This window comes from Chlorocebus sabaeus, chromosome 16, assembly GCF_047675955.1.
Source record: "Chlorocebus sabaeus isolate Y175 chromosome 16, mChlSab1.0.hap1, whole genome shotgun sequence".
Classification (NCBI taxonomy): domain Eukaryota; kingdom Metazoa; phylum Chordata; class Mammalia; order Primates; family Cercopithecidae; genus Chlorocebus; species Chlorocebus sabaeus.
Window position 1 is genome coordinate 37,523,419 of NC_132919.1, and position 26,603 is coordinate 37,550,021.

General features: G+C 47.1%; 1 protein-coding gene across 5 annotated transcripts in view; it reads left to right on the forward strand.

Annotated features, from left to right (window-relative positions):
* Positions 1 to 26,603, forward strand: part of BCAS3 (BCAS3 microtubule associated cell migration factor) — a 710,433-nt gene that overhangs the window by 663,908 nt on the left and 19,922 nt on the right. For all 5 annotated transcript variants that reach the window (XM_008011209.3, XM_037993644.2, XM_008011214.3 and 2 more), the window contains one exon: positions 20,615 to 20,782. In XM_008011209.3, coding sequence (XP_008009400.2) covers positions 20,615 to 20,782 — 168 coding nt within the window. The remainder of the gene's footprint in view (positions 1 to 20,614; positions 20,783 to 26,603) is intronic.

Sequence of the window (26,603 nt, forward strand, 5' to 3'; positions counted from 1 at the left end):
TTTACAGAGAAAGAAGAGAAGAGGACTGAGGGCACCAGCATTGAGTTGCAGGGAGAATAAAGCGAGGCCTTGGGAGAGACTTGGGAGTCGTCAGAGAGGGAAGAGGAAAACCGAGGAAGCTAAGGATAGGAGTAGTCAGCAATCTCCCAATGAAGTCAACTTGCTTTATAGAATCTGGGTTGCCCACAAGGGACCACATTGTTGTACCTAAGCTGCCATGATTATGGGAGGACAGTCATGTGCTTTTGCAACCTCTTGGTAAAGAGTCTTTTTTTTTTTTTTTTGAGACAGTCTCGCTCTGTCACCCAGGCTGGAGTGCAGTGGTGCAATCTCAGCTCACTGCAAGCTCCGCCTCCCGGGTTCACGCCATTCTCCTGCCTCAGCCTCCCGAGTAGCTGGGACTACAGGTGCCCGCCACCACAAAATCAACTCATTTTTTGTATTTTTAGTAGAGATGGGGTTTCACCATGTTAGCCAGGATGGTCTCGATCTCCTGACCTGGTGATCCACCCACCTTGGCCTCCCAAAGTGCTGGGATTACAGGCGTGAGCCACCGCGCCCGGCCCTCTTGGGCAAAGATTCTTAAGGCTGGATTTGAGGACCTGTGCTTTGGAGCAGTGGTTCCCAAAGTCCTTGGATAAGAATCCAATCTTACCCTAGAACTACTGTGTTGGAATATCCAGAAGGGCCTGAGAATTCATTTGCCCAGTAAGCATTCCAGGTGATTCTTCTCATGAGGGAAGTCTGGGAATGACTCCAGACCACAGGTTCTTTCCAACTGCACAAATCACACCCCCACTCTGCCACCCTACACACTAACACCCTCCAACCTAAAGTTCTTGAGAATAGCCATGACCATGAGCCACTGTTACTGATGGAACCATGTCATGAATCTCTCAGATGTGTGGGGATGGAAATACTAACCCACTGACTGAACAGAGTTTCTGAACAACTGAGTATTTGGGACTCCAGTGGAAATTCTGCACTTAGATTATTGGTCCAGCTCTGCTTCTCGGAAAGGTTTTAGACCAGAGCCCCTCACTGCCCCCTGGTGTAGACGGTCTGATTGCCTACTCCATTTTGTGGAATAATGGACCTGACTGTAATCCAACATGTTTTTTAAAGCTAGCATATGTTTCAAAGCTGACTATTAAAGAAGTGTGGAAGAGGTACCATATGTAGACAAAGACGACATTTTTGGGCAATTGCCATGGAAAGAGCTGGCTCTACTTTTTTATATATTTAAGACCTAACACTGCTTCATGTCCCCAGCAGTGGAATTCATGAAGCATGCTTAATCTTTCCTAAACAATTCGCTTTGGGACATTGTCTTTCTAGGAAAAATAGAAACATAAATTATACTCACTTAAAGATTGTAGAGAGAAGGGATCTACTGAGTAGAAAACTGAGGAATGTGCCTCTAAGGAGCTTAGGGGCTGCTCCTTTTTTGGGTTATTTCATCAAAAAATAGATAAATTTTGGCTGGGTGCCATGGGTCATGGCATTACAGAGTGCTGTAACCCCAGCACTCTGGGATGCCGAGGCAGGCGAATCACCTGAGCTCAGGAGTTTGAGACCAGCCTGGCCAACATGGTAAAACCCTGTCTCTACTAAAAATACAAGAATTAGCAAGGCATGGTGGTGCACATCTGTAATCCCAGCTACTCTGGAGGCTAAGGCAGGAGAATCACTTGAACCCAGGAGACAGAGGTTGCAGTGAGCCGAGATCATGCCACTGCACTCCAGCCTGGGCGACAGAGCAAGACTCTGTCTCAAAAATAAATAAATAGATAAATAAATAAATAAATTTTATTGTATATATTTAAGGTATGCCCAAAGGGAATTAAATCATCACTTCATAAAGATAACCTGTGTGTCCATGTTCCTGCAGCATTATTCACAAAGCCAAGATATGGAAACAATCTGTCAGTGGATGAATGGATAAAGAAACTGTGGTGTACATATACAATGGAATATTATTCAGTCTTTTTATTTTATTTATTTATTTATTTTTTGAGAAAGAGTCTTGCTCTGTTGCCATGGTGGCAGTGTAGTGGTACAATCATGGCTCACTGCAGCCTCAACCTCCCAGGCTCAAGCGATCCTCCCATCTCAGCCTTCTAAGTAGCTGGGACTATAAGCATGTGCTACCACACCTGACTCCTTTTTTCTATTTTTAGTAGAGATAAGGTCTCCCTATGTTGCTAAGGCTAGTCTTGAACTCCCAAGCTCAAGCACTTCTCCTGCCTCAGCCTCCCAAAGTGCTAGGATTACAGGTGTGAGCCACCATGCCCAACCTTCAGTTTTAAAAAAGAAGGAGATCCTGCCATTTGCCAGAACTCGGAGTTATTTTAGAATGAGAGATTGAAGGATGGTGCTGTCTGGTGATCCCTTTCAGACCCATCATACGTACTTCAGATCTAAACATAGTGAAGTCTTGTTCTTTCCTCCATTCATTCAGTGAACAATTATTGGGCACCTGTTATGTGGCAAGATCTGTGCTGGGCACTTTGTCCTTAGATATCTTTGAGACATCAAAATAACTTCAGGGTGAGCTCAGTTTGATCCTGGAGGACAGGAGTTGAGTATCTCGTGCAATATTAAAGCTATTGTAAAGGCATTGCTGGTGACTTCCCATTTCCAGTTTAGCTGCATCCTGAGCTATTGTTTCCCTTCCTGAAGAAGTCAAATAGCATGGGAATTATTCTTACATCTCAAAGTACCTGGTGTAAAGTGGTGAAAGCACCAACCGAAGGCCAGCTGGCTTCTGGGAGTAAAATCAGTACTTGACATTCAGATTCCACGTTCGATTCTTGAATGATCTGTCATATAGCCTATCATTTGACTCTTAGCACAATTTTGAAACTTAAAATTAGCAATAATAACTAGCAGTATTATTCCTCTTATACAATGGAGAAAGCTGAAGTTCTGGGATGTTAAGTGCTTTGCACAAGGTCGCGTGGTTAGGACATACTAGAGCTAGATCGAACACTAGTTTCCCACTCTCGATTGAGCGCTCTTTCTGCTGACAGAGCTCAATGGCCTTATAACCACCTCATCTCTCCCCCTTCCCCATCTCAGAATGGCTTAACCAGGAAGATGTAAGGAGGTGCTAAGTGAAGAGAAGAGATTGCAGCTAGGTGAAAAGGTACAAGCAACTGCTGCTCGAGGGTAGCTCCGAGGGCAGGGATGGAAGGAGAAGGGCTGGTTCATCCTCCAGCACCCATTTCAGATCTTCAGAACTGGAGAGCCACCTCCTACATCAGAGGACATACAGCTCATCTCTAGGCCTCTTCCCTTCAGAGGGAGGCCTGGAAAGGACTACTGACTTTGCCAGCTTGTTGAGCTTTTTGTTAGGTATTTCTACAACAAACACTGCTTTTACTTCTTTACCTATTTTTTCCCCAATCTGAGGGATATAAGAAAACGATTCTAGTAGTTTTTCAACCCTAAAGGCATTTCTAAAACTAAAATGAAACAGTGAGAAATTAATTCCTTCGTTCAACTGTTAGCCCTAATTCAGAGTTAGATGGCAGGTCCATGTCCATCTGACGTAGTAACAAGAGGTCTCTGGGCCCCTCCTGGGAGCCCCTTGGTGCTTTGGCTTTTTTATTTTTTCCCTCCTTATGGATGAATTGAATCTTCTAATCCAGTATGTACCTTAGGCCCAAAGATAAAAAGATAGGTTTCTTTGCACACACAAACACACCCTGGGCTGACTATAAATCTGCTCCTTGCCTGAGTATAGCAGAAACAAAATAAGTTGCTTCCTCCTCAAGGGAGGAATTGGCATTTCTTGCACAAGGAAGGGGTGAGAGAGGCTCTACTGGCCTTTTTGAACTTACTTCTCAGCTAGGGAAATGAATAACATCCTGATTGGCCTCGGTGGAGCAGAAGTGGAGGGAAGGAGGGGTGATCCTGACCCCACGCTCGCTCGAGGCTCCAGCCGCAGCCTCAGAATCTCTTTACCCGTAGGCGCCACACTTGGCACACAATGAGACTGTGAGTTGAGGGGAAATCATAACCAGATTAACACAGCGATTTGGGCACTTTTCACACTTTCTAACGAAGTGGGCTTTTGACAAGGCCTAAGCAGAGCCTTCTCTGCAGGCAAGCCTGGACTCCCCACCCCTCTCCTGTAGGCAGTAAGGCCTGTAAGAGGAAAGGGCAGAGACAGACCCAAGCCTTGCTTGCCCTCTGCAGCTGTGCAGAGAAGGCTGGTGCCGCAGCACTCCCGCTAGGCTCCTAGGCTGCTAGCAGGAGGTATGAATTTCTCTTGTTTGCTTTAATGGAGTGTTAACCCCCGTCCCTGGAACTCATGTTAATGCCTAACACAAGACTGGAACTGCAGGGAGAGGCCAAGGGACTGGCAGCTGAAGGCAATTTGAGGATTGACCTCATGGGGTGGGGAGAGGGAGGAGAGGAAAGGGAGACACCAGTTGAGTGTCTGCTGGATAAACAAGCCGGATGTAATGGGCCCAAGACCGATGTTCAAGACCAAGGTTCTGTCTGCTCCTGCTTCTGTCACAGGCCACGTCCTGTCCCCTCCCATCCCTGGGTCTCCATTAAAAGAAGAAATAGAACCAGATATACTCTAAGGGGACCAACAGTCAAAAAATGCTTTTGGGGACAGGTCAGGGGGAGGGAAGTAGGGTGTGGGCAGTGATTCTGCAGCTTCCATGCACACAGATCCCCTGAGGGTCGTATTAAAATGCAGCTGGTGACACAGGAGGTCTGGGGAGGGGCCTGAGCAGCCACCTTTCTCACAGGCTTCCAGGTGATGCCGCTGCTGCTGGTGGGTGGAGCACACTTTGAACAGCAAAGGTATTGAGCACAAAATTGGGTTCTCCAGTCTAAGTTCTGCCCTGCCCTTCACTTCCCTGCCCGGATCTCCTCAACTGTGAAATGGGGAATAGTAATCATTGCCTTATCTTCCTCTCTAGGGGTGTTGTGAGGATTAAGGGAGCAAATGGCTGCGAAAGCACCTTGTGAAGGGTAGAGCAGTGTGTGGCATGAGGGGTTATTATCATTGTTAAGACGTCTGCGCCTCGTGGCTCACCCTGTGTGTTCCTGCAGCTTCTCAACTTTTCCCTCCTTTCTCCCTGGTTTCCACGCCTGGGCTGCTGAGTCAGGGGGACCAGCCAAGGCTGGCCAAAGCTGAACAAATACTCTGACATGTTGAGGCAGGAAATGACAGTTCCCAGGCAGCCCTCTGTTTCAGGTGTGGAACAGGCTCCGAACACACCTTGTGTGATAAATTCTAGTGATACCAAGCTGAGCTCTACCCCCACCCCCAAAGGCTGCAAGACCAGGACCTGAGGCTGAAAGTCAGAGGAGTCCCTGTGAGATGAGGGCCCTGAGCAAGCACTGGCCAGATTGTAGCAAGGTCACTCACCAGGCCACCCCACTGGTTCCACTTCCGCACCCACCTCTGGCAGCCATGATGCTTCTGCAGCGTGCCAGTTTGTTCACTGAGACCTTCACAGAGGGTCGCACAACCACCCTGGATGGTGAGAAACTATTGTGACTGAGGCAAGTCACTGAACCACCCTGAGCCTCGGCTTCCTTATCTATGAAATGGAGTTGACAGCATGTGTCCTGCCTGTGGTAAAAATTGCTGTGATCCCACAAGCAAAAGGAAAGAAAGAATTATGAGAAAATATGCACTTGTTCTGTGAAAATATGTGAGATATTCATGAGACTTCCTGTTCCTGTGGACTCTTCCACCACCGCCCTTGAGTGGGGAACATCCAGGCTTCACACCCATGCTCAGCCCATCAGCCCTTTATGCAAGGTCCTCTGCCCACCTGAAGCCTCCAGGCCTGATGGAAACCATCCCCAGCCACTCCAGCGAGTGACCCCTCCATTGTCCAAAACAGTGCTGCTGCTTAGCCTGCTCTTCTCAGGCCGAGTCTTTGTTGAACAGCTTCAGTGTAAGGTCGGGGAAAGTCTGGATTCTGTAATATACTTTGCCCCCAGTCAGAATGGCAGGCCAGGCCCAGATCTTCATCCCGAGGCCCCTGCACCTGAAAAGCTGGTACAGGTTTGTCCTTTGGAGTGAGCTGTTGGGTTTAGGTGGTCGAGAGAGGTGGAAGGTTGACCACACACTCCAAATACACGTTGATTGCCCAAGCTGGGAACACCATTTTAAAACCCACATGGTTAGGAGACTACCAAAATAACAAAGCTACAAATGGGTCAGGCATCAAACTAGTCAACTCCAGTACCAGCAGGCACGTCCAGGACCCTCCCCTTCAGGGCAGGTGGACTCCTCCTTTCCTTTCCCCACGGCTACTGTTCCAGGGCCTTAGAGGAACAAATAGCCGCTGGCTCCAGATCCGAGCCAGTGTGCCCACCCATCCCTCCCTGCTCTTTGAAATTCCCAAGGCCAGCAGGGGCCCAGGCCTGCAAGCTGGGCCTCCAGACACCTCCGCCAGCTGGGGAGGCAGACAGTTCACACTCTGAGGAAACGCAGATCCTCAGAGGAGAGTCAAAGATCAGAAATAATCCAAGAGGACAAGCCACTCATGTCTGTGTGTATATTGGGTTTCACATCTGAAATCCAGTCATGATAAATCTGGGTTTTGAAACATCTTCTTTGATTAATAAAAACAGAAGACTTCTTGGCCCCAGGTTTCAGACTTCAAAGTTCTCAGTTGAGAGCCTCATGTTTGACTTATTTGTGGAGCACAGAAATCACAGGATTTAGCTGGGTTGCTCCCTCCACCCGCTACCACCCAACTGCAAGAACCACTTAAAAATGCTGGAATAGAAAGACTGAGCTGAAAACTCCCTCACTGGCACTGCAGCCATAGTTTCAAAATAAAAACTCAGCACGGTAGTTTTAGTGGAGAAATGACAGGCTTTGGAGCCAAATGAACCTAGGATCCGAATCCTGACTGTACCCTTGACCTTGTCACCTTGAGCAGCAATTTGACTTCTCTCTGGCATAGTTTCTTGAACTGTAAAAATGGGAACAGTAACATCTGCCTCATAAGGTTATTGGGATGATTTAAAGGCAGTAGTGTGTATAAAGTAACTAGCTATGCCTGATGCAAAATGGACACCCGACAAATGTCAGTTATCTTACCTTTCCTGATACCTGACCACAGACTTAATTATTTGGAATGAGGACTGTCCTAGAAAACTCAGTTTGAATGCTTGCTGTCTTGAGAGATTCAGTTCCTTGTTTTTCCATTGAAGGAATTGTTAGGTTTCCGAGGATAGTTTGTCTTGCAGTGTATTCTGAGCCCTGCCATAGGAATCCTATCACAGTGCTGTGTGTATGTTTTCTATCCACCCAAAGAAGCAGGCCAGAGCAGCCTACAGGAAACATTTTCTTTCTTTTTTTTTTTGAGACTGAGTCTCACTCTGTGGCCCAGGCTGGAGTGCAATGGCACAATCTCGGACCACTGCAACCTCCACCTCCGGGTTCAAGCGATTCTCCTACCTCAGCCTCCCAAGTAGCTGGGATTACAGGCACCTGCCATCATGCCCAGTTGATTTTTGTATTTTTGTAGAGACAGGGTTTCACTATATTGGCCGTGCTGGTCTCGAACTCCTGACCCCAGGTAATCCACCCGCCTCGGCCTCCCAGAGTGCTGGGATTACAGGTGTGGGCCACTACAACCAGACAGGAAACATTGTCATGGCAGCCCAGCTACAAAATGATTCTTCTCTTCCCACTTGGAAGGGGAGAAATCATGAGCATGCCAAGTTTAAAACAGAAGAGTAAAGGGTCTCTGGCGTCCAGTCTGGGAATGCCAGTTTCGGCCTGACGTGGAAAGCTCCCTTGTTCTCTGAAGCACCTCCATGTTTGTTCTGAATGTACAGCCAGTCAAGATTCCCCTTACTGGGACCTACACTGATGACTGATCTCTTGGGCTCACAGCCCTGCTCAATGACCTCATGATGTGTGAGGGCCTCAGCCATTTCTTGACAGTCATGAAAAGGTATCTCCTAGGAAGCCGGGCCTGTTTATCCAGAGGTTCGTTGTAGGGAGGGGAGACAAAGAGGACAGGTAAAGGGACTTGATTTTAAAATCAACTGCTTCCAGAGTTGTTCTTCTAGTCCTTTCTGATCTGATTATGAAATTTGTACAGAGGCGGAATCGTTTCTGCCATTTTTCACACACAAGTTGGTGCACATTCCTAATATGATTTAAAAATAAATATGCCATGTGTACACACAGGGATGAGTCAACATTGCGTGCAGCCAGCCATGGCCACTGGGAGAAGAGTCAGACATGGGCCATGGAGCTGCAGGCTCACCTGCCCCCGGCTGAGTAAGGACTGAGCACAGGACTTGACAGAGGAGGCTCGCAGCGAGGTCAGGGGTCAGGCACCTTCCACACTTCTTTTTTTTATTATTATTATACTTTAAGTTCTAGGGTGCATGTGCATAACGTGCAGGTTTGTTACATATGTATACTTGTGCCATGTTGGTGTGCCGCACCGTTTCCACACTTCTTGTGGGCCCACCACCTGGTCCCAGCATGAGTGCTTCTCCCAAGAGGCATTTTTTTCTTTCTCAACTTTTTCTTCTCTTTTTTTTTTTTTCTTAAAAAACTGATTACAAAAACTGTAGGCCAAGTGCAGCGGCTCATGCCCGTAATCCCAGCACTTCGGGAGGCCAAGGCAGGATCATCACTTGAAGCCAACAGTTTGAGACCCAGCCTGGGCAACAAACAAGATTCTATATCTACCAAAAAAAAAAAAAAAATTAACAGGTGCCTGTGGTTCCAGCTACTTGGAAGAGGTGGGAGGATTGCTTGAGCCCAAGAGTTCAGGGCTGCAGTGAGCTATGACTGCACCACTGCACTCCAGCCTGAGTGACAGAGTGAGACCCCATCTCTAAAAAAAAAATTTTTAAATAATAAATAATGATAAAATAAAAAATATAAATAAAATACAAAAAAAAAAAAAAAAAAATGGAAACAGCTGGGCACAGTGGCTCAAGCCTGTAATCCCAGAACTTTGGGAGGCCGAGACAGGTGGATCACTTGAGGTCAAGAGCTCCAGACCAGGCCGGGCGCGGTGGCTCACACCTGTAATCTCAGCACTTTGGGAGGCCGAGGTGGGTGGATCACGAGGTCAGGAGATGGAGACCATCCTGGCCAACACGGTGAAACCCCATCTGTACTAAAAATGCAAAAAATTAGCCAGGCATGGTGGCAGACGCCTGTAGTCCCAGCTACTTGGGAGGCTGAGGCAGGAGAAAGGTGCCAACCCAGGAGGCGGAGCTTGCAGTGAGCCGAGATCGCGCCACTGCACTCCAGCCTGGGCGACAGAGCAAAACTCCGTCTCAAAAAAAAGGAGTTCCAGATCAGCCTGGCCAACATGTTGAAACCTCATCTCTACTAAAAATACAAAAATTAGCCGGGCGTGGTGGCACGTGCCTGTAATCCCAGCTCCTCGGGAGGCTAAGGCACAAGAATCACTTGAGCCCAGGGGTGGGCAGAGGTTACAGTGAGCTGAGAGGATGCCACTGCACTCCAGCCTGGGCAACAGAGTGAGACTCCATCTCCAAAAAAAAAAAAAAGTAGGAAACATATGGAAAAGTATAAAGTAACAGAAGAATCCCCTATAGCCTGACTACCCAGAGACAGCATGGTTAGCATTTTGTGGTGAATCATTTAGAATGTTTTTCCATGTTTCTTTTACATGGTTCAATAATAATAACTGTATACTTTTGTCTTTTTTTAATTTAATATTGTATCTTAAAGAATTTCTAATTATAAACATCATGTTTATGACTACCTAACATTCTACTGCAAGAATGAAGTGTAATTTTCTTAACAAGTACAGTAGTATAGGGCTGTGTTAAAATGGCAATGAGCGTCTTTGTGCATGACAGTTGTTGCTTGCTAGGTTATTTATTTCGGCTAGATTTCTGGAAGTGGCATCCCTGCCTAGGTCAGTAGTAGTCGGGCACGTTTTTAACTTTTTTTTTTTTTTTTTTTGATACAGTGTCTCCCTCCATCACCCAGGCTGAAGTGCAGTGCCGCCATCTCGGCAGACTGCAACTTCCACCTCCTAGGTTCAAGTGATTCTCCTGCCTCATCCTCCTGAGTAGCTGGGATTACAGGCATACACCACCACGCCCGGCTAATTTTTGTATTTTTAGTAGAGTTCTGCTCTGTTGGCCAGGCTGATTTTGGACTTCCAGCCTCAAGTGATCCGCCTGCCTCAGCTTCCCAAAGTGCTGGGATTACAGATGTGAGCCACCGCGTCTGGCCTTGATTCTTAATACATATTGCCAAATTGCCCTTCAGATAGCTTATACTAGTGATGTTCCTGCCCAAAACAGTCAATCTCATTCCATTCTTACCCATGTTGAGTATAATTCTGCTTGTTTATTGAAGAATTTAGGGAGCTAAAAAGTTCTATCCCCACCCTCAGATGTGGGGAGATCAGAGCTAAGAGGCTGCTTCACCTACTCTTCTGTGCCCCCTGCAGGCATCCTCAGAGAAAGTGGGGTGCACATATTCACCATATGCTTTCACTCCCCACCAAAGGCCTTTGCTATGTAATTGACGCATAACCAGTCAGCCTTACCGGTGGCGTTGCCCAGGCTCCAGTATTGCTCCTCTGGCTGCTTGCCTCTGGCCCAGTGTTCCCTCAGTCACTCTCTTAGCCTTTCAGAGAATCCCACTGCCCCTAAGAAGAGCTGCTTACAGAGCCCTGGGGTAATCCTCCAATTTTGAATGGGCCTGTATAGCTTACAAAGCACTTGTCAAAAGACAAAATTATAACAAACTTCATTATAGATCGAATTGGCTTTTATTAGTGATTCATGAATCTGGGCAGCCTCCATTCTACAAAATAAAATGAGAACTCCCACTGGGCAATGGGACAACAGTGGGTTTTATAAGGTGAGACCAAAGAAACAAAAAAAAAGCTCGCTGGTTAACATCAGGTTACTTCAAGGTTTTCTTTTTTTTTTTTTTTTTTTTTTTTTTTTTGAGACGGACTCTCTCTTTATTGCCCAGGCTGAAGTGCAGTGCCGCGGATCTCACTGCAACCTCTGCCCACCAAGTTCAAGCGATTCTCCTGCCTCAGCCTCCTGAGTAGCTGGGACTACAGGCATGCGCCACCATGCCCGGCTATTTTTGTATTTTTAGTAGAGATGGGGTTTCACCATGTTGGCCAGGCTGATCTCAAACTCCTGACTTCAGGTGATCCACCCACCTCGGCCTCCCAAAGTGCTGGGATTACAGACGTGAGCCACCGCGCCTGGCCAGGTTATTTTTTTGTAGAGGATTAAAGTCTACCCTGACTCAGTTAGACTGAAATCTCCTATTTTCAGGAATAGCTGGTCTGTTATGGGATCTGTCTGCTTCCTTAAAGTTTCCGTTTGATTATGTGACATTTAGCATATGGGTGATTCCATTGGTCTGGTCTGTGGGGCCTAGTGCAGAAGCTCAGTTCAAAACAGTGGCCTCCCATAACTTTTCTTTTCTTTTCTTTTCTTTTCTTTTTTTTGAGACAGAGTCTCACTTTGTCACCCAGCCTGGAGTGCAATGGCGCAGCCTCAGCTCACTGCAACCTCCGCCTCCTGGGTTCAATAAATCTCCTTTCTCAGCTTCCCAAGTAGCTGGGACTACAGATGCACACCACCACACCCGGCTAATTTTTATATTTTTTAGTAGAGATGGGGTTTCACTGTATTGGTCAGACTGGTCTCAAACTACTGACCTCAGGTTATCCACCTGCCTCGGCCTCCCAAAGTGCTGGAATTATAGGCGTGAGCCACCATGCCTGACCAACTTTTGTTTAATACAGTCTTTCCTAATACTATCTGATCTGATGCTCACAGCAGCCCTGGAAGCCAAATATTTGTTTCCCTGTTTTATAGGTTTATTATTTTCCTAGGCTGCTTTAAGGAATTACCATAAACTTGGTGACTTAAAACAACAGATGCGTTTTCTTGTATTTCTGGAGGCCAGCATTCTGAAATCAGGGTGTGAACAGCGCCATGTGTCCTTCCTTGCCTCTGGCTTCTGACCGCTCCTAGCATTCCTTGGCTTAGGCAGGATAACTCACACCTGTCTTTGTCTTCACATGGACTTCTTCCTTCTGTGTCTCTGATCCCCTCTTTTCTCTTTTAAGGACACTAGTCATTGGATTTAGGACCCACCCTAAATCCAGGATGATCTCAACTCGAGATCCTGAGTTACATCTGCAAGGACCCACTTCCAAATAAGGCCGCATTCTGAGGCTCCTGCTGGACATATCTTTTGGGAGGTCGGGTGGGTTGGAGCACCATTCTACCCATTGCAGTGGATGAGGAAAGCAAGGTTCAAAGAGGGGAAATGACTCTCCCAAGATCATGCAGTGAGAAAGTAGCAAGAGCTGGCATTTGAACCCAGGTCTTCTGCTTAACATATGCCTTTAATTGGGTAAAAACAAGACTCTTATGGTATAACTGCTGATTGTTACCTGGTTTGTAGAAAACGAAATTGGTAGCTTTTACCCTAGGATACCTCAAATATCAGACACCATTTTCTGGAAGTATATTATTATTAATGACATTGAAACTATTAGTGCCAATGTGAACCCCTTAGATGGGCATCATTTATTTATTTTCTGTGTCATAAATGGGGAAATTAAGACCTAGAGGGATGATTCTGCTGAGAGAGAAAAAGAATAATAATTTTTTAAAAAAGACCCAGAGGGAGTAATGACTTGCCCAGAGTAACCAGAAAAGTTAATGGGAGCGTTCCAGTTATGACCTAGACGTAATCTATGTTCTAAGCGTTAAAGTGTGCATTATGCAACTGCATACATTGCAATTGTGAAAATGGCCTCCTTGCCAAAATAACTGTGTTAGATTGCAAAGAAATTCTTAGTTCCATTGCTGCTGAACCCCTCTTCCCTGGCTCAGGACCATGTTGGCCACACCTGGCAGTCTGCTCATAGACTTCTGACTAAGGAATAGCTCCTTCTCACTGGGGTCCTTGAGGGCCTGTGAGAACAGATGTGCATGCTGTCACCACACCTGGCACGTCAGCGTCTCCTGGCTTTTCAACATTGGCGAAGGCATTTCTTTGCTGTATTGGTACCTTTCCTTTCTCTGTTCAGTTCACTTCTAAACATGAGTGGTATCCTTTAAGAATAACCTAATGCCCAAAACTCAAACCCCACAGCCAAGTGGATGCATATGGGACAAACATGGTTCCCTGGTTGTCACAAGTTTGGTGAGCATTAGATAATCGGAGTCATAAAAGATTGCTGGAGTTCAGGCCCCTTTGCTCTACCTATGGATATGGGAGGGCTATTATCTTGGGAACCAATCTAAAGGATTGAAAGGGACAGATAGGGTCCTCATATCCTCTCACCCTACCTGCCTTCCCACAGTGAACTAATCTGTTAGTCATGACATAATGCATATGACATATTACATACATGTATGTGTGTATTTTATATATATGTATATATACACATATATGCACATGTATACACACACATATATATTTATATACACATATACAAACACACACATATATATATACATATCAGACCCAGAGGGATTAGTGACTTGCCCAGAGTAACCAGAAAAATTAATGAGAGAGTTCTAGTTATGACCTAAATGTCTTGATTTATAATCTATGTTCTAACATTTAAAGCGTGCATTATAATCATACATTGCAATTGTGAAAATGGCTTCCTTGTCAAACTATGTTAGATTGCAAATAAATTATTAGTCCAATTGCTGCCGAACTCCTCCTCCCTGGCTCAGGACCATGCGATATGATACACATATAATATAATACAATATCTGATATATATCTATATCTATATCTATCTCACTGTGGGAGAACCCTGACTCATATAATTGGCCATCAGATGTGTCCACAGGTATAATATATAATATAGCTGTGGTATATATAATATACCTGTGGACACATCTGATGGCTAATTATATGAGTCAGGGTTCTCCAAGGAAACGACTAATAAAAGAGATATCTAGAGAGATGCATAGATATAAGAAGATTTATTTTGGGAATTGGAAATGGAGGTCAAGCAGTCCCACTGTCTGCTGTCTGAAGGTGAAGAACCAAGAAAGCTGGTGGTGTATAACCAGGGGAGCTGATGGCGTAAGTCCTGGTCCAAGTTCAGAGGCCTGAGAACCAGGAGTACCAGCGTCCAAGGGCAGGAGTGAGTGTCCTAAGAATAAATTTGCCTTTCCTCCACCTTTTTAATATATTTAGGCCCTCAGTTGAATGATGCCGACCCACAATGGTGAGGGCAATCTTCTTTCCTCAGTCTACCAACTCGAATGCTAATCTCTTCCAGAAACACCCTCCCAGATACACCCAGAAATAAGCCTTACTGACTATCTGGGCATCCCTTAGCCCAGTCAATTGACATATGAAATTGACCATTGCACCAAGAAGAGCTAATGTCCTCAGCCTGTGCATTATAGGAACCAGCTTGTAGTGTGGAGAAAGGGGTGCTCCCCGCAGCTGCAGTCTTAAGCTCAGTTTGGTGAGCAGTTTGGTAAGCTTGCCAAGGAGGCTCCCCTCTACACTGGTTCCCCTTATCATGCCTGGGATCATTTCTTAGCTATTGTAGACGTCATCATCGCAACCTCTCACCCAGGAGAGCTTACATCTTGCAAAGCACTGCTTAATGCCGTTTTTGCTTTTGGTATCTGGCCTCCCTGGTGGTTAGAAATCTGATCAACAGGCTCTCAGCAAAGTCCAGACCTGGGCAGAACCTCATTAATGCAAAGCGGAGGCTGTGCCACAGCCTCTTAAATAGCTAGAGTGTGATTAGATGCTATCAGCTTAGAGGAGCATCCTACCTGTCCCCCTCCACCTGCAGTCCCTAGGCTTCCTTGCCCCTTTAACAATGGTATACAAAGGCAAAGCACATGTTCCCCCAGCCTCCCTGGGAGCTACCAGCTTGCCAGCTGTCACAGCATGCCTTTAATGGGTTTGTGAAATCCAAGAACCTGACCCATTTCTCCTCTGGGGAAAGAGTATAACACAGGATGCCAAGCTGGGAAGCAGGATTCGGGACGGTCACCTGAATGAGACCAGCTCTCTCTCTGCCGTCCTAGACAGATTGTTTTGTTTTTTCCAATTTCCAGGATCTCCAAATCTAAAATAAGTGCACAGAAGGCAGTAGAGTAAAATCATGACATTGTTTTCTGCTCACTTATCTTCTTCTTCCTTCCTCTCTTTTAATTTTAACTCCACTTTCTGCCTACTCTGACCCTAGATATTCAGGCTCTGGTACCCCAGCCAAAGGGTGTTGACTCTAAAGTGACTGTCAAATTTCGTCATCAGTCAATAAACGAACCTGTTTTGAGCAAGCATGATGTACAAAGTTCTGTGCCTATTTTCATTATGGAGGAATCCATGCCCTCAGGAGTTTTTAAACTAGTTAGAAAAGGTTTATGTGCACAGTGTAAGGCAGTACGGAAATAAGGCCTCAGGAATTATCTAATTAACCTGGGGTCCACAGGTGGGTTTCAGAGGCATCCATAGATGCCCCAAAATTGCTTGCATAATTTTGTGTCTGCAAGCACACATTTTTTGAGTAAGTGCTTAGCTTTCAACAACTTCACCTGGAAAGATAGAGCACCTTTTGTGCCTGTAGAGTTTGAGCAAGAGTAGTCTTTATACCTTCAGTAGTTGAGCAGGTAAGACTTGAACTCATTCTTAGAAAATGGTATTTAGGGCAGGAGGCAGCCCTGAAGGCAAAGATCCCCAGGAGATAGCCTGCGAAGACAGTTGCACTTAGAACCAGGTGCCTCATGTGTCTGAAACTCAGTAAGATGGAAATCTATACAATGGTGATCATTGCTGCTTCCCATAGTTTGGTGAAGTCACATAAGCTCCTCTTTATTTTTTTTTTTTTAAACTCACTCTGAACCTTGTACAGTGCTTGACACATATCATAGTGGACACTAACCAATATTTGAGGTATGTGCGAGTTAACTGAAATAACAAATGTGAGAGGGCTTTGTAAATAGCAGAGCACTGCTTCAACAGAAGATCTCTGTTGCCAAGCGTGTGTATTTTGTCCTTTGCAAACAGCCTGCGCTAAGTGAGCATCTTCTCCTCGCTTGAAACTGATGCTTTCCCCTGTAATGGGACTCAAAGGGCCAGCTCATCTGATGGGGTATCCCTGGGCTGGTCAGATGAATGATAGCTGTGCTGTCAACATGGACAAGATGTGCAGTTTCCTAAGAGCCCAGAGATGACCGCACCCTCCAAGGGCTTGGCCTCTTCACCCCAGTGCCTGCTGAAACACACCTGCAGCCTTGCCCTCACCCTGGGACAGGCAGATTCCAGGAGCACCTTTGCCGTCCTCAGCAAAGAGACTGCGAGGGGTGGAAGGGAAAGAGACAGTGGGTTTGACAGAGCCTCTGATAGGACTCCTTCTGGCAGGATAAGCAGGGCCACCAATGGCATCCTCTGTATGACGTCTCAGGATAGCAGAAATGATCAGGTGCTTCTTTGCTGAACACTTCTGGTATCTCCCATCTTCTCTCCTCGAGTTCCTAGCTGTGCCCATGCTAAGAGAGAATAGACCTACTATCAATTTTTTTTTCTCCCATGTGCCATCCCGTATACAGGGTGACTCATCGTCATCACCACCAAACTCCAAGCAGTGGGAAGGATTTTTAAATACCATTGGTTGAAGGTGACAGGAGTTCTCAAAATGGTAGGAAAGATAGAAGTGGTTTACACATATAACAGTTCTTGACCAGGCAAAGTGGCTCATGCCTGTAATCCCGGCACTTTGGGAGGCCAAGGTGGGTGGATCACTTGAGCATAGGAGTTTGAGACCAGCCTGGGCAACGTGACGAAACCCCATCTTGTCAAAAAATTAGCTGGGCATGGTGGTGCGCACCTGTAGTCCCAGCTACTCAGGAGGCTGAGGTGGTAGGATCATTTCAACCAGGAGGTTGTGGCTGCAGTGAGCTGTGATTGCACCACTGCACTTCAGTCTGGGCTAAAGAGTGAGACCCTGTCTCAAAAAAAAAAAAAAAAAAATGTTCTCCACTGCAGGTGCTGCTGAGGGAAACAATGTGTGAGCTGATAGAATGAGCTCCAAGCGAAGAATTAGAAACCCTTGTTCCAGATCTGTTGCTCAGAGACTTTGAACATGTCACTTAACTTCTCAGAGCTTCCAGTTTCACCACCATAAATGGGGGATAGTACCTCTGTGACCTCTCAGGATCATTGTGATAGTCAAAAGTTATGATGATGCCTCAAGTGGTATAAAGGCATACATATTTGTCATTAAGAACATGTACGTGAACACACCTATTACGTACAGAACACTCACTGTGTGTCAGGTCTTTTACATTTATCTACTGCAGTCCTCACAACAGTCCTATGTGGTTGTATTGTTTTTCCATTTTTATGGATGAGGAATCAGAGACGCATGCCTGGAATCATACAGCTCACATGCGTTAGTCTTTCCTGAAGTCCAGGCCTATTTCCATCCTCCACTATGACACTAGCTCGTAATTCTTTTCTCCTGTGTACTGTTACTTTATCCCTTAAAATATTACATACCCCTCTGGCCTTTACCATCTCTTATGGACTGGGCCCACCCTCTTACCCTAACCTTTCTTGCTATAACATTGATTGATTGACTGATTGACTGACTGACAGAGTCTCACTCTGTCACCCAGGCTGGAGTGCAGTGACTCAATCTCAGTTCACTGCAACCTCTGCCTCCCAGGTTCAAATGATTCTCCTGCCTCAGCCTCCCAAGCATCTGGGATTGCAGGTGCACGCCACCATGCCCAGCTAATTTTTGTATTTTTAGTCAAGATAGCATTTCACCATGTTGTCCAGGCTGGTCTGGAGCTCTTGGCCTCAGCGATCTGCTCACCTCGGCCTCCCAAAGTGCTGGGATTACAGGCGTGAGCCACCATGACTAGCTCAATTTCTTTTGTTTGTTTTCTTCCTGCTATGGCTTTTGATATTCCTCTTGGTCCTGCTGTCAGCTCCCCTGCCTTGACCTCTGAACACAGTATATGCAAACATTAACTGAGCTCCTTTCTAGAGATAGACCTCCTACTCTTATTAAGTGAGAAAACAAATGGTCATTCTCTTCCCAATTTTCCAGGCTCTGAAACATCTCTGTCCATGAGAAAGCTGAGTGTATAGCAGCCAGGTGCAGTGGCTCACACCTGGAATCCCAGCAGGGGATTTTGGGAGGCCACAACAGGTGCATCATTTGAGGTCAGAAGTTCAAGACCAGCCTGGCCAACATGGTGAAATCCCATCTCTACTGAAAACACAAAAATTAGCCAGGCGTGGTGGTATGTGCTTATAGTCCCAGCTAGTCGGGAGGCTGAGACACGAGAATTGTCTGGACCCGGGAGGCAGAGGTTGCAGTGAGCTGAGATTGCACTGCTACATTCCAGCCTGGGTGACAGAGTAAGACTGTCTCAAAAAAAAAAAAAAAAAAAAAAAGCTGAGCGAACAGGGAGGAGGAGGGCCACATTTTCTTGTTATGATTAAGTCCCCGTGTCGCATGCAGACCCTTCAGAAAAATGATGATGCTGTAGCACTGTAGCACTAGATCTTGTCAAATAAGGTCTAGTGGGGGAAGTGCTGGAAGTGGGGACTTTGCTTAATCTCTTCACTCCCGTGAGACAGGGCAAAGGGTTATTCATTCTAGTTTAGAGATGGAAAAGGAGCTACAAGGACTGGCCACGCATCATGCAGTGAGTAGGCAGCAGAATCAGGAGCTTAGTGGATGTCAGCAGCCCTGTGTGTCCCTGGGGAGCTAGGCACCTGGGAGTTGTTGCCAAGGGTGGTCGAGTGTTGGCTCTGAGATTGGCACTACCAGTGCACAGCTCTAGCACAATTCAGGCCTTGGGAGAATCATCTGACACCCAGCCCCGCACCCCCAATTTCCAGAGCCTAGCTTACCAGATCTACAGCCTGACCCTACTTGGTGGAGAAAGGTGGCATAGGGAGCTCCCCATTCACAAGTCCTACCTGACAAGCTGATCCCAAGCAACCCACTCCCAAGGTGGGCCTCTTCTTGGGGAGACGCCCTTATAGATGCTGCCCATTCTCGCAGTGCCAGGAATCTTCCCTACAATGAAGTACGAGATAAATCAAAGCCAAACTTGGCTGATGAAATTCAGGAGCCAGTAGTGACCCTTGCCACACATATAAATCGCAGTAGGCTGGCCAAGGGCCTTTGTCTGGCCAGGAGAGTTCAGGATTATCTGGTCCTCTTTGCTGATATATGGAGTCACTGGCTGTCAGAGTGTTTACGAACGGTTATCACCTCAATGCTGTGGCCATTATCAGAGGCAGGGCCGCCTGCCGAGGCTGGGGCTCGCACCCTCTCTATTACCACCTGTCATTGGCAGGGAGTGTGTGCTGACACTGTCCAGTCCTGACTGCCTGGGGAAGATAGTTTCTGACGGCTGATCAAAGAGGAGAAGCAAGGCCTGATAAAGAGTGTGTGTTTCGTGTACTTTTAACTTTGGGAAACGTTGGCATTTGCATTTTTTCCCCATCTTCCTGGTGCTGGCAGGAACCAAGCCCAATAAATGCAGTGGATTCAGTTACCTAATCACTAGGGAAATGGTATGTGCTTAAAGCAACAGAGCATGACTATAATCTCCTTCCAAGAGAAAGTGGATGAAATAAGCTTTCACAGAAGACTTGCTGTATAATAAAGTAGAATAATTCAAATTCGGACTTTGAAGTGATCTCGCATGTAAAATCTAATCTTAGCGTTCAGCAGAACACCACAGACTTTTTGGAATTGGGGAGCAGCTTTGGCTTAAGGACAGATCCTTGCCGAAGATGCTATCACCCACCTCTTTGCTGGTATCCCCCAAAATAATTCCCTGGTTGTTCATATGCCCTTGGGTAGCTGGGAGACCAGGTGGCAAAGTAGAACGTGTTCTCAACTGAGGCATCAGGAGAGCAAGTTCTTGGACCTCGTCTGCCACAGACTTGCTGTTCCATCTTGGGCCATAACTTCTCTGAAATGTAAAATGAGGAGGTTGGTTATAGGTTATAGAATGTAATGGTTAAGAAAGCTTTAAAACCATTAAGCTACCCCTTCTTTAAATGAAAATTTATTTGTTTATTTGTCTGTAGAGACAGGGTCTCGCTCTGTTGCCCAGGCTGGTCTCAAACTCCTGGCCTCAAGCAATCTTCCCGTGTTGGCCTCTCAAAGTGTTGGGATTGCAGGTGTAAAGCACCACTCCCCGCCCTAAATGAAATTTTAGGTGGAGCCCCATTGTATCAAAAAGAGGAAAGTAGGGATCCGTTTGGGTTGAACCTGGGAAGGGGATTGCCTTCCCTGTCCCAGTTCTTAAGGCGGTCCCTGAAGACCGGGGGAACTCTGTAGCTCCTCCGAAACAGTTTTAAAACCACTGGCCTCAGTGTCACAGAAGTCACTCCAGAGGTCTGCACTCTCTCGGCGGCCTGAGCTGTTTCTCCTGCGCTCCACAGTCGGTTTCCCAGCGTGCTTCCATCCTGCTCCTGCTTCCTGCAGGAAGGCTAAAATGGACCCTGGGTATGGAGAGGAGCGGGTGGGAGGTAGACAAGAACGGCCTGCTCCCTGAAGGTGTGGACTCAACGTCAGATGTCCCGTGTGTGCCACAGGTACCTTTGACCGGAGCGTGACCCTGCTGGAGGTGTGCGGGAGCTGGCCTGAGGGCTTCGGGCTGCGGCACATGTCCTCCATGGAGCACACCGAGGAGGGCCTCCGGGAGCGACTCGCCGACGCCATGGCAGAGTCACCCAGCCGGGACGTCGTGGGATCCGGAACAGGTAAAGGTGGCATCAGACTTGTAGCTTGACTTGGTCAGGACCAGCACCTGTTGGTGCAGAGCTTCTTTGGAATCGTTTGTGAGCATATGTTTGTGTTTGCTGTTGGTTTATGTAGTGAGCACTCCGGCGGCTCTCCGTTTGAGGAGTTCTGGTGCTGGGAAACCCTGTGTAAAGGGGAGCTCCCAGTGGAACTGCCCCTCCCACGTGGCATACCACATGCAGGACTGCCACGATCAACGCCACTGTGCAAGTGGCTCCCAGAAGGACATTTTCCTCCTTTGGGGGTGTCCCCAAGTCTTCCAGCAGCGCTCGGGCACTGAGTCCTCAGGCTGCATGTCTTCAGGCACGCTGGAGACTTAGAGATTGGCGAGTCTCAGTAGCGCCTGCCAACCACCCGAGCGGAGTAAGCATGAAGCAGGCTGGGCTGGCTTCAGCCCCCACCAGCTTCTCCTCGTGCTGCCTTCGGCTTTGCGTTCTTGCCTCTGAGCAAGTCCAGCAACTAGGGTCTGGGTGGCTTCCTGCATCCCAGAGCAATCAGAAGACATCCTTAAATGATGACTGAGCCCTGGCCCAGGCAAGCGCATGTACATGTGTACACACATGCACACACATGCACACACATGCACACACACAACATGCACTCAGGAAAGCCCCCAGTCATCCATCTCCAGTACAGCTGTAATACAGCCTGCCTCTCCTTTCCCAAAACCGTTCTTTGTTCTAGCTATCTGTGCTGTTAGTGACTGCCCCAGCCCTGCTTTTGTGCTGGCAGAGGCCGCCCCAGCAGGCCTCTTCCCAGCTTTCAGAGGGAACTTTCTATTGGGTGGAGCTGACTCTGGCTGGAGGCCTTTTCTCTCCGGCTTGCCTGAGTCCTCTCAAGACTCTGTCACTCTGCTGTGCACGGCTCCATTCCCGCTCCACATGCCTCCCTGGAAAGAGAACCCCAGTAAGGAGACACTTACAACCCTGGGGCAGGCACTGATCAGGACCAGCGAGATTTAGAGTCAGAGCATTGAGGCATGGCTTGAAATGTCGGACATCATCACACAGTCCCACTTCCCCGCGGCTCCTCCAGATCTTTAGATGTTTAGGTTTATAGTTAGGTGTTTCCCTCGCCCATCCCCATGCCAGTCCCTCTGTTCCTTCACTAAGACCTGTCATCTCCACAGCACTAGCTATGTGGCCTGCCCGTGGTGCTCCTGTAATAACTGGCAAATGAACAGGATGGAACCGATGGGTGCAAGGGAGGAAGAGGGGGAGCTTGGCTACCTGGGTAGCATGTCATCGTGCCATTATTCTCACAGCTGGCCCAGAGATGAGAAGCAGCTCTGCCATTTGCCAGGGCTTGACTTTGCTTCCCCTGGAAGGGGGCCTAAGCGAGGAATGTGGCTCATGGCACAGCCTTTTGCCTGCATCTCTGGGGTCCCTGGCCAGCCTCGGCTCACATAAACCAGATCCTGGTGCCACTGGACCCACTCCCCAGCAGCCTCCCTCTTCCAAGGGCCGGAAGAGCTCCTGGGTGGCTATTCTCTCCCACCGCCTTCTCAGGAGCCCCTTGGGGCATCTCACCATCACCCGGCAAGAGGATTTGAAGGTGCACTGAGTCACAGCTGTGGAACTTCAGCCTGGCATAGTAACCTGCACAGCACTGGCAGCGGTGCATCTGCCAGACAGCTGAGGGATTCAGGAGAGGCTTTGTGGCCTTAAGCAGGTTCATGAAATTAAAAAGAATAAAAAAAGAGAAAGAAAGAAAGGTAGAGGAAATTAAAACTGCATGACCCACAGGTCAGAAAATAGGAGACTCCCTTTTTTTTTTTTTTAGCAGAAGGATTTCATTGTCCTCCCCAAACTGTCACCAAAAGGAATTCAGTTGGTTTTCTCTGACCATATTGGATGTGTTTTATTTTTAAGAAAAAAAACTACTTGTTTTTGTTTGTTTGTTTGTTTTGAGACAGAGTCTTGCTCTGTCACCCAGGCTGGAGTACTGTGGCGCGATCTCGGCTCACTACAACCTCCACCTCCCGGGTTCAAACAATTCTCCTGCCTCAGCCTCCCTAATAGCTGGGCGCCCACTACCACATCCGGCTAATTTTTGTATGTTTAATAGAGACGGGGTTTCACCATGTTGGCCAGGCTTGTCTTGAACTCCAGACCTCATGATCCTCCTGCCTCAGCCTCCCAGAGTGTTGAAATTACAGGCATGAGCCACCACGCCCAGCCTAAAACTACCCCCATTTTAAAAGCCAGTAAGCGAAGCAGATATTATGGAAGTTACCCAGTTTCCATGGTTGAGAATCACTTTTCATATTTTCCAACTAGAGGTAAAGCATCAGCCTGGTAGTGCAGCATGGGTAAGAATTTCCAGCAAGCCACTCTTTGCCCATAGCAACCTCTCAGTCCCCCTCTTTCTTCCCACAACCCTACTTCTCTAGGTGGCTCACAGGACAAACGAGGTATCAGCAAGTGTTTGCCTCTGATAGGTCCTCTGATGCACCAGAGCTAAGTCAGTTCCCTGAATGCTTTCCAGCAAGCATCACATGTGACACAGCAATTGGGACCGATGGCCTCTTTATCAAAGTATGAATGAAGCACAGAGACCAACTAAAAACTTGCTTTCATGATCCCTGATGCAGAAGCCTATTCTATAGCACACCTCACTGTTATATAGGTGTAGCCAGCCTTGATTTATGGATTTCTGTAATGTAAAAACTCCTATTATGGCCAATTTCAACCTGTCACATGGTGTCAGCCAGCTAACAGAGGTTCTGGAGATGTAACAGTCTGTGCGCTCCAGCACCTGGCTGGTAAGCTGTACCCTAGGGCAGGTCACCTCCCCCCAAAGTAAAGCAAAACCTTTTCAAACCTCACTATTCAGAGTAGTCTGGGGGTTGAGGGTTAGCTTTGGTCAAAGGATACACAGTTTCAGTTAGATGAGAAGAATAAGTTCAAGAGATGTATTGTCCAGCATGGTGACTCTAGTTAATAACTGAATTCCTGAAAGTCACTCAGAGAGTAGATCTGAAGTGTTCTCCACACAAAAAATGTTAAGTATGTGAGGTAATGCATGTTAATTAGCTCGATTTAGCCATTCCAAATGTATACATATTTCAAAATACCAAGTTGTACATGATAAATATATATAATTTTTATTTGTCAATTAAAAAAAAATTTTTTTTTAAGCGTGGTCTTCAGACCCACAACAGCATCAGTAGCCAGGCGCTGGTGAGAAATGCAGAGCCTCAGGCCCCGCCCAGCCCTGCTCAGCCAAGGTCTGCATTTCAGCAGGATCCCTGTGCATGCTGAAGTTTGAGAAGGTCAATTTTAAATTATGGTTAACTCATAAGACAGATGGCAGTTTTTTGGTCTGTGATGGATGCTGACCAAATAGTTGAATTCAATCACCTATGTGATTTGCAAGCCCAGCTCTAAGATAACTGGTTGAATTGCATTCTTGCTAATATTCTTCTGCCCCTTGCCCCCCTCACCCTTCCATCTTTCCATTTGGCAAACTCCAATTCGAGCTCAATCCAACTCTGGGTTGAAGAGTTGGATTCCTTACACCTGGGTTCCTGAAGAAAGAGCACATATTATTCCAATTGGTGCCTCTACCGATCCATGGTCTTTCCACTGGAGCCTGCTCGGTATTTTCCTCATAGCCCCTGCCCCCATTCTCAGTTTGCACTCATCTTTTGCAGCCGAAGCCAGTGCCTAGCGCAGTGTCTGCGGCAGAGACGCAGAGACGATGAATTCTTACTCAGCCTCTGGCTACTTCTCAGTCCTTTTCTTCTGTTGTCCTTAGGCTTATTTCTCAAGGCCTTGTCTTGGCCCTGGTCTCTTCTCCCTTAGTACCTGGCAATCTCTGCTTCCATGTCTCCAATTACATCCATAAACTGATGATTTCCAAATAATTTCCAAGTTGGCTTTCTCTCCTGATCTCCAGAACCATCTGTTCAGCTACCTACTGACATATCCACATGTCTACAAACTGAATTCCTCTCTTCGGGCCCTTTCCTTCTGTCGAGTTCCCCCATCCTAGTGTCCAAAGCCCTTTGAGATGAGCCACTGCCCTCGCTCCAGAATCATCTCTTGCTGCCCTGGGCCAGCTCCAGCCAAGCTAAAATCCCAGAGGGTCCCTGAGCACACGCAATCTCTTGCCTGCCAGGCTTCTGTGCATACTTTTCCTTTCGCCTGGAATGCTGTGTCTCAAAGCCCCCTCCTCTCTCTGTTACCCCCCCTCAAAATAACTTGACTAATTCCTGCTCAGCAGACATTCCTTTCAATATTGCCTTTTCTAGAAAAATAAAATTTTTAAAGTAAGCAAAACATTGGCTTATTCCAACTGTTTTGTGTCTAGGTAAAGATATAACTTAATACCAGTGAAAAAGCTTTTTAAATAAACACCTGTGTACCTATTAAGTACATTTTCTCTTTCAACTTTAACTCTTTCAATAACTGTAGCTGGACCTTGTCTTTGTTTTTTGTGCTCTCACACATCTGATATAAAAAGCCCAGGCCTTATGCATGGGTCCAGATCCCTGTGTAAAGTTTTGTTTTGTTTTGTTTTGTTTTGTTTCTGAGACAGAGTCTCGCTCTGTTGCCCAGGCTGGAGTACAGTGGTGTGATCTCGGCTCACTGCAACCTCCGTCTCCGGGTTCAAGTGAGTCTTCTGCCTCAGCTGCCCAAGTAACTGGGACTCAGGTACCTGCCACCATGCCTGGCTAATTTTTGTATTTTTTAATAGAGACAGGGTTTCACCATGTTAGCCAGACTGGTCTCGAACTCCTGGCATCAAGTGATCTGCCCACCTCAGCCTTCCAAAGTGCTGGGATTACAGGCATGAGCCACTGCGCCTGGCCCCTGTTTAAAGTATTCTTGATGCATCTCTATTGCAGGAAGTATCTGTTTGCTGCTGTTAACTTTTTTTTTTTTTCGCTCTGTCACCCAGACTGGAGTGCAGTGGCACGATCTCGGCTCACTGCAACCTCCACCTCATGGGTTCAAGCGATTCTCATGCCTCAGCCTCCTCTCCTGGGGCCCTTTCCTGAGTGGCTAGGACTACGCCACCACGCCCAGCTAATTTTTGTATTTTTAGTAGAGATGGGGTTTCACCATGTTGGCCAGGGTGGTCTCGAACTCCTGGCCTCAAGTGATCTGCCCGCCTCAGCCTCCCAAAGTGCTGGAATTACAGGCATGAACCACGGTGCCCGGCCCCTATTTAAAGTATTCTTGATACATCTCTGTTGCAGGAGTAGGAGTAGCTGAGTATCTGTTTGCTGCTATTAACTTCTTTTTTTTTTTTTTTCTCGCTCTGTCACCCAGGCTGGAGTGCAGTGGCACGATCTGGGCTCACTGCAACCTCTGCCTCCAGGGTTCAAGCAATTCTTATGCCTCAGCCTCCCAAGTGGCTAGGATTACAGGCGTATGCCACCACATCTGGCTAATTTTTGTATTTTTAGTAGAGACAGGGTTTCACCATGTTGGCCAGGCTGGTCTCGAACTCCTGACCTCAAGTGATCTGCCTGCCTCGGCTTCCCCAAGTGTTGGGCTTACAGGCATGAGCCACTGCGCCCGGCCTGCTGTTGACTCTTAAGTGCTCACAGAGTGAGCTCTCAGGGTCCGGGAGACTGTCTGTTCCCGGTGACGGTTCCTTCCTGCGGCCCCGGGCTCACTGATTCTTCTTTACAGTGACAGCATTAAAGAGAGGAAAAGGTTTCATCTTTTCCTGTCTGCCGTCTGTCTCTTTAACAGTCTCTGCTTTAGCCAGAAGCAGTTATTCTTGGGGATCACATAGTGGGCTCAATCTTTGCCTCTTACCCTCTGT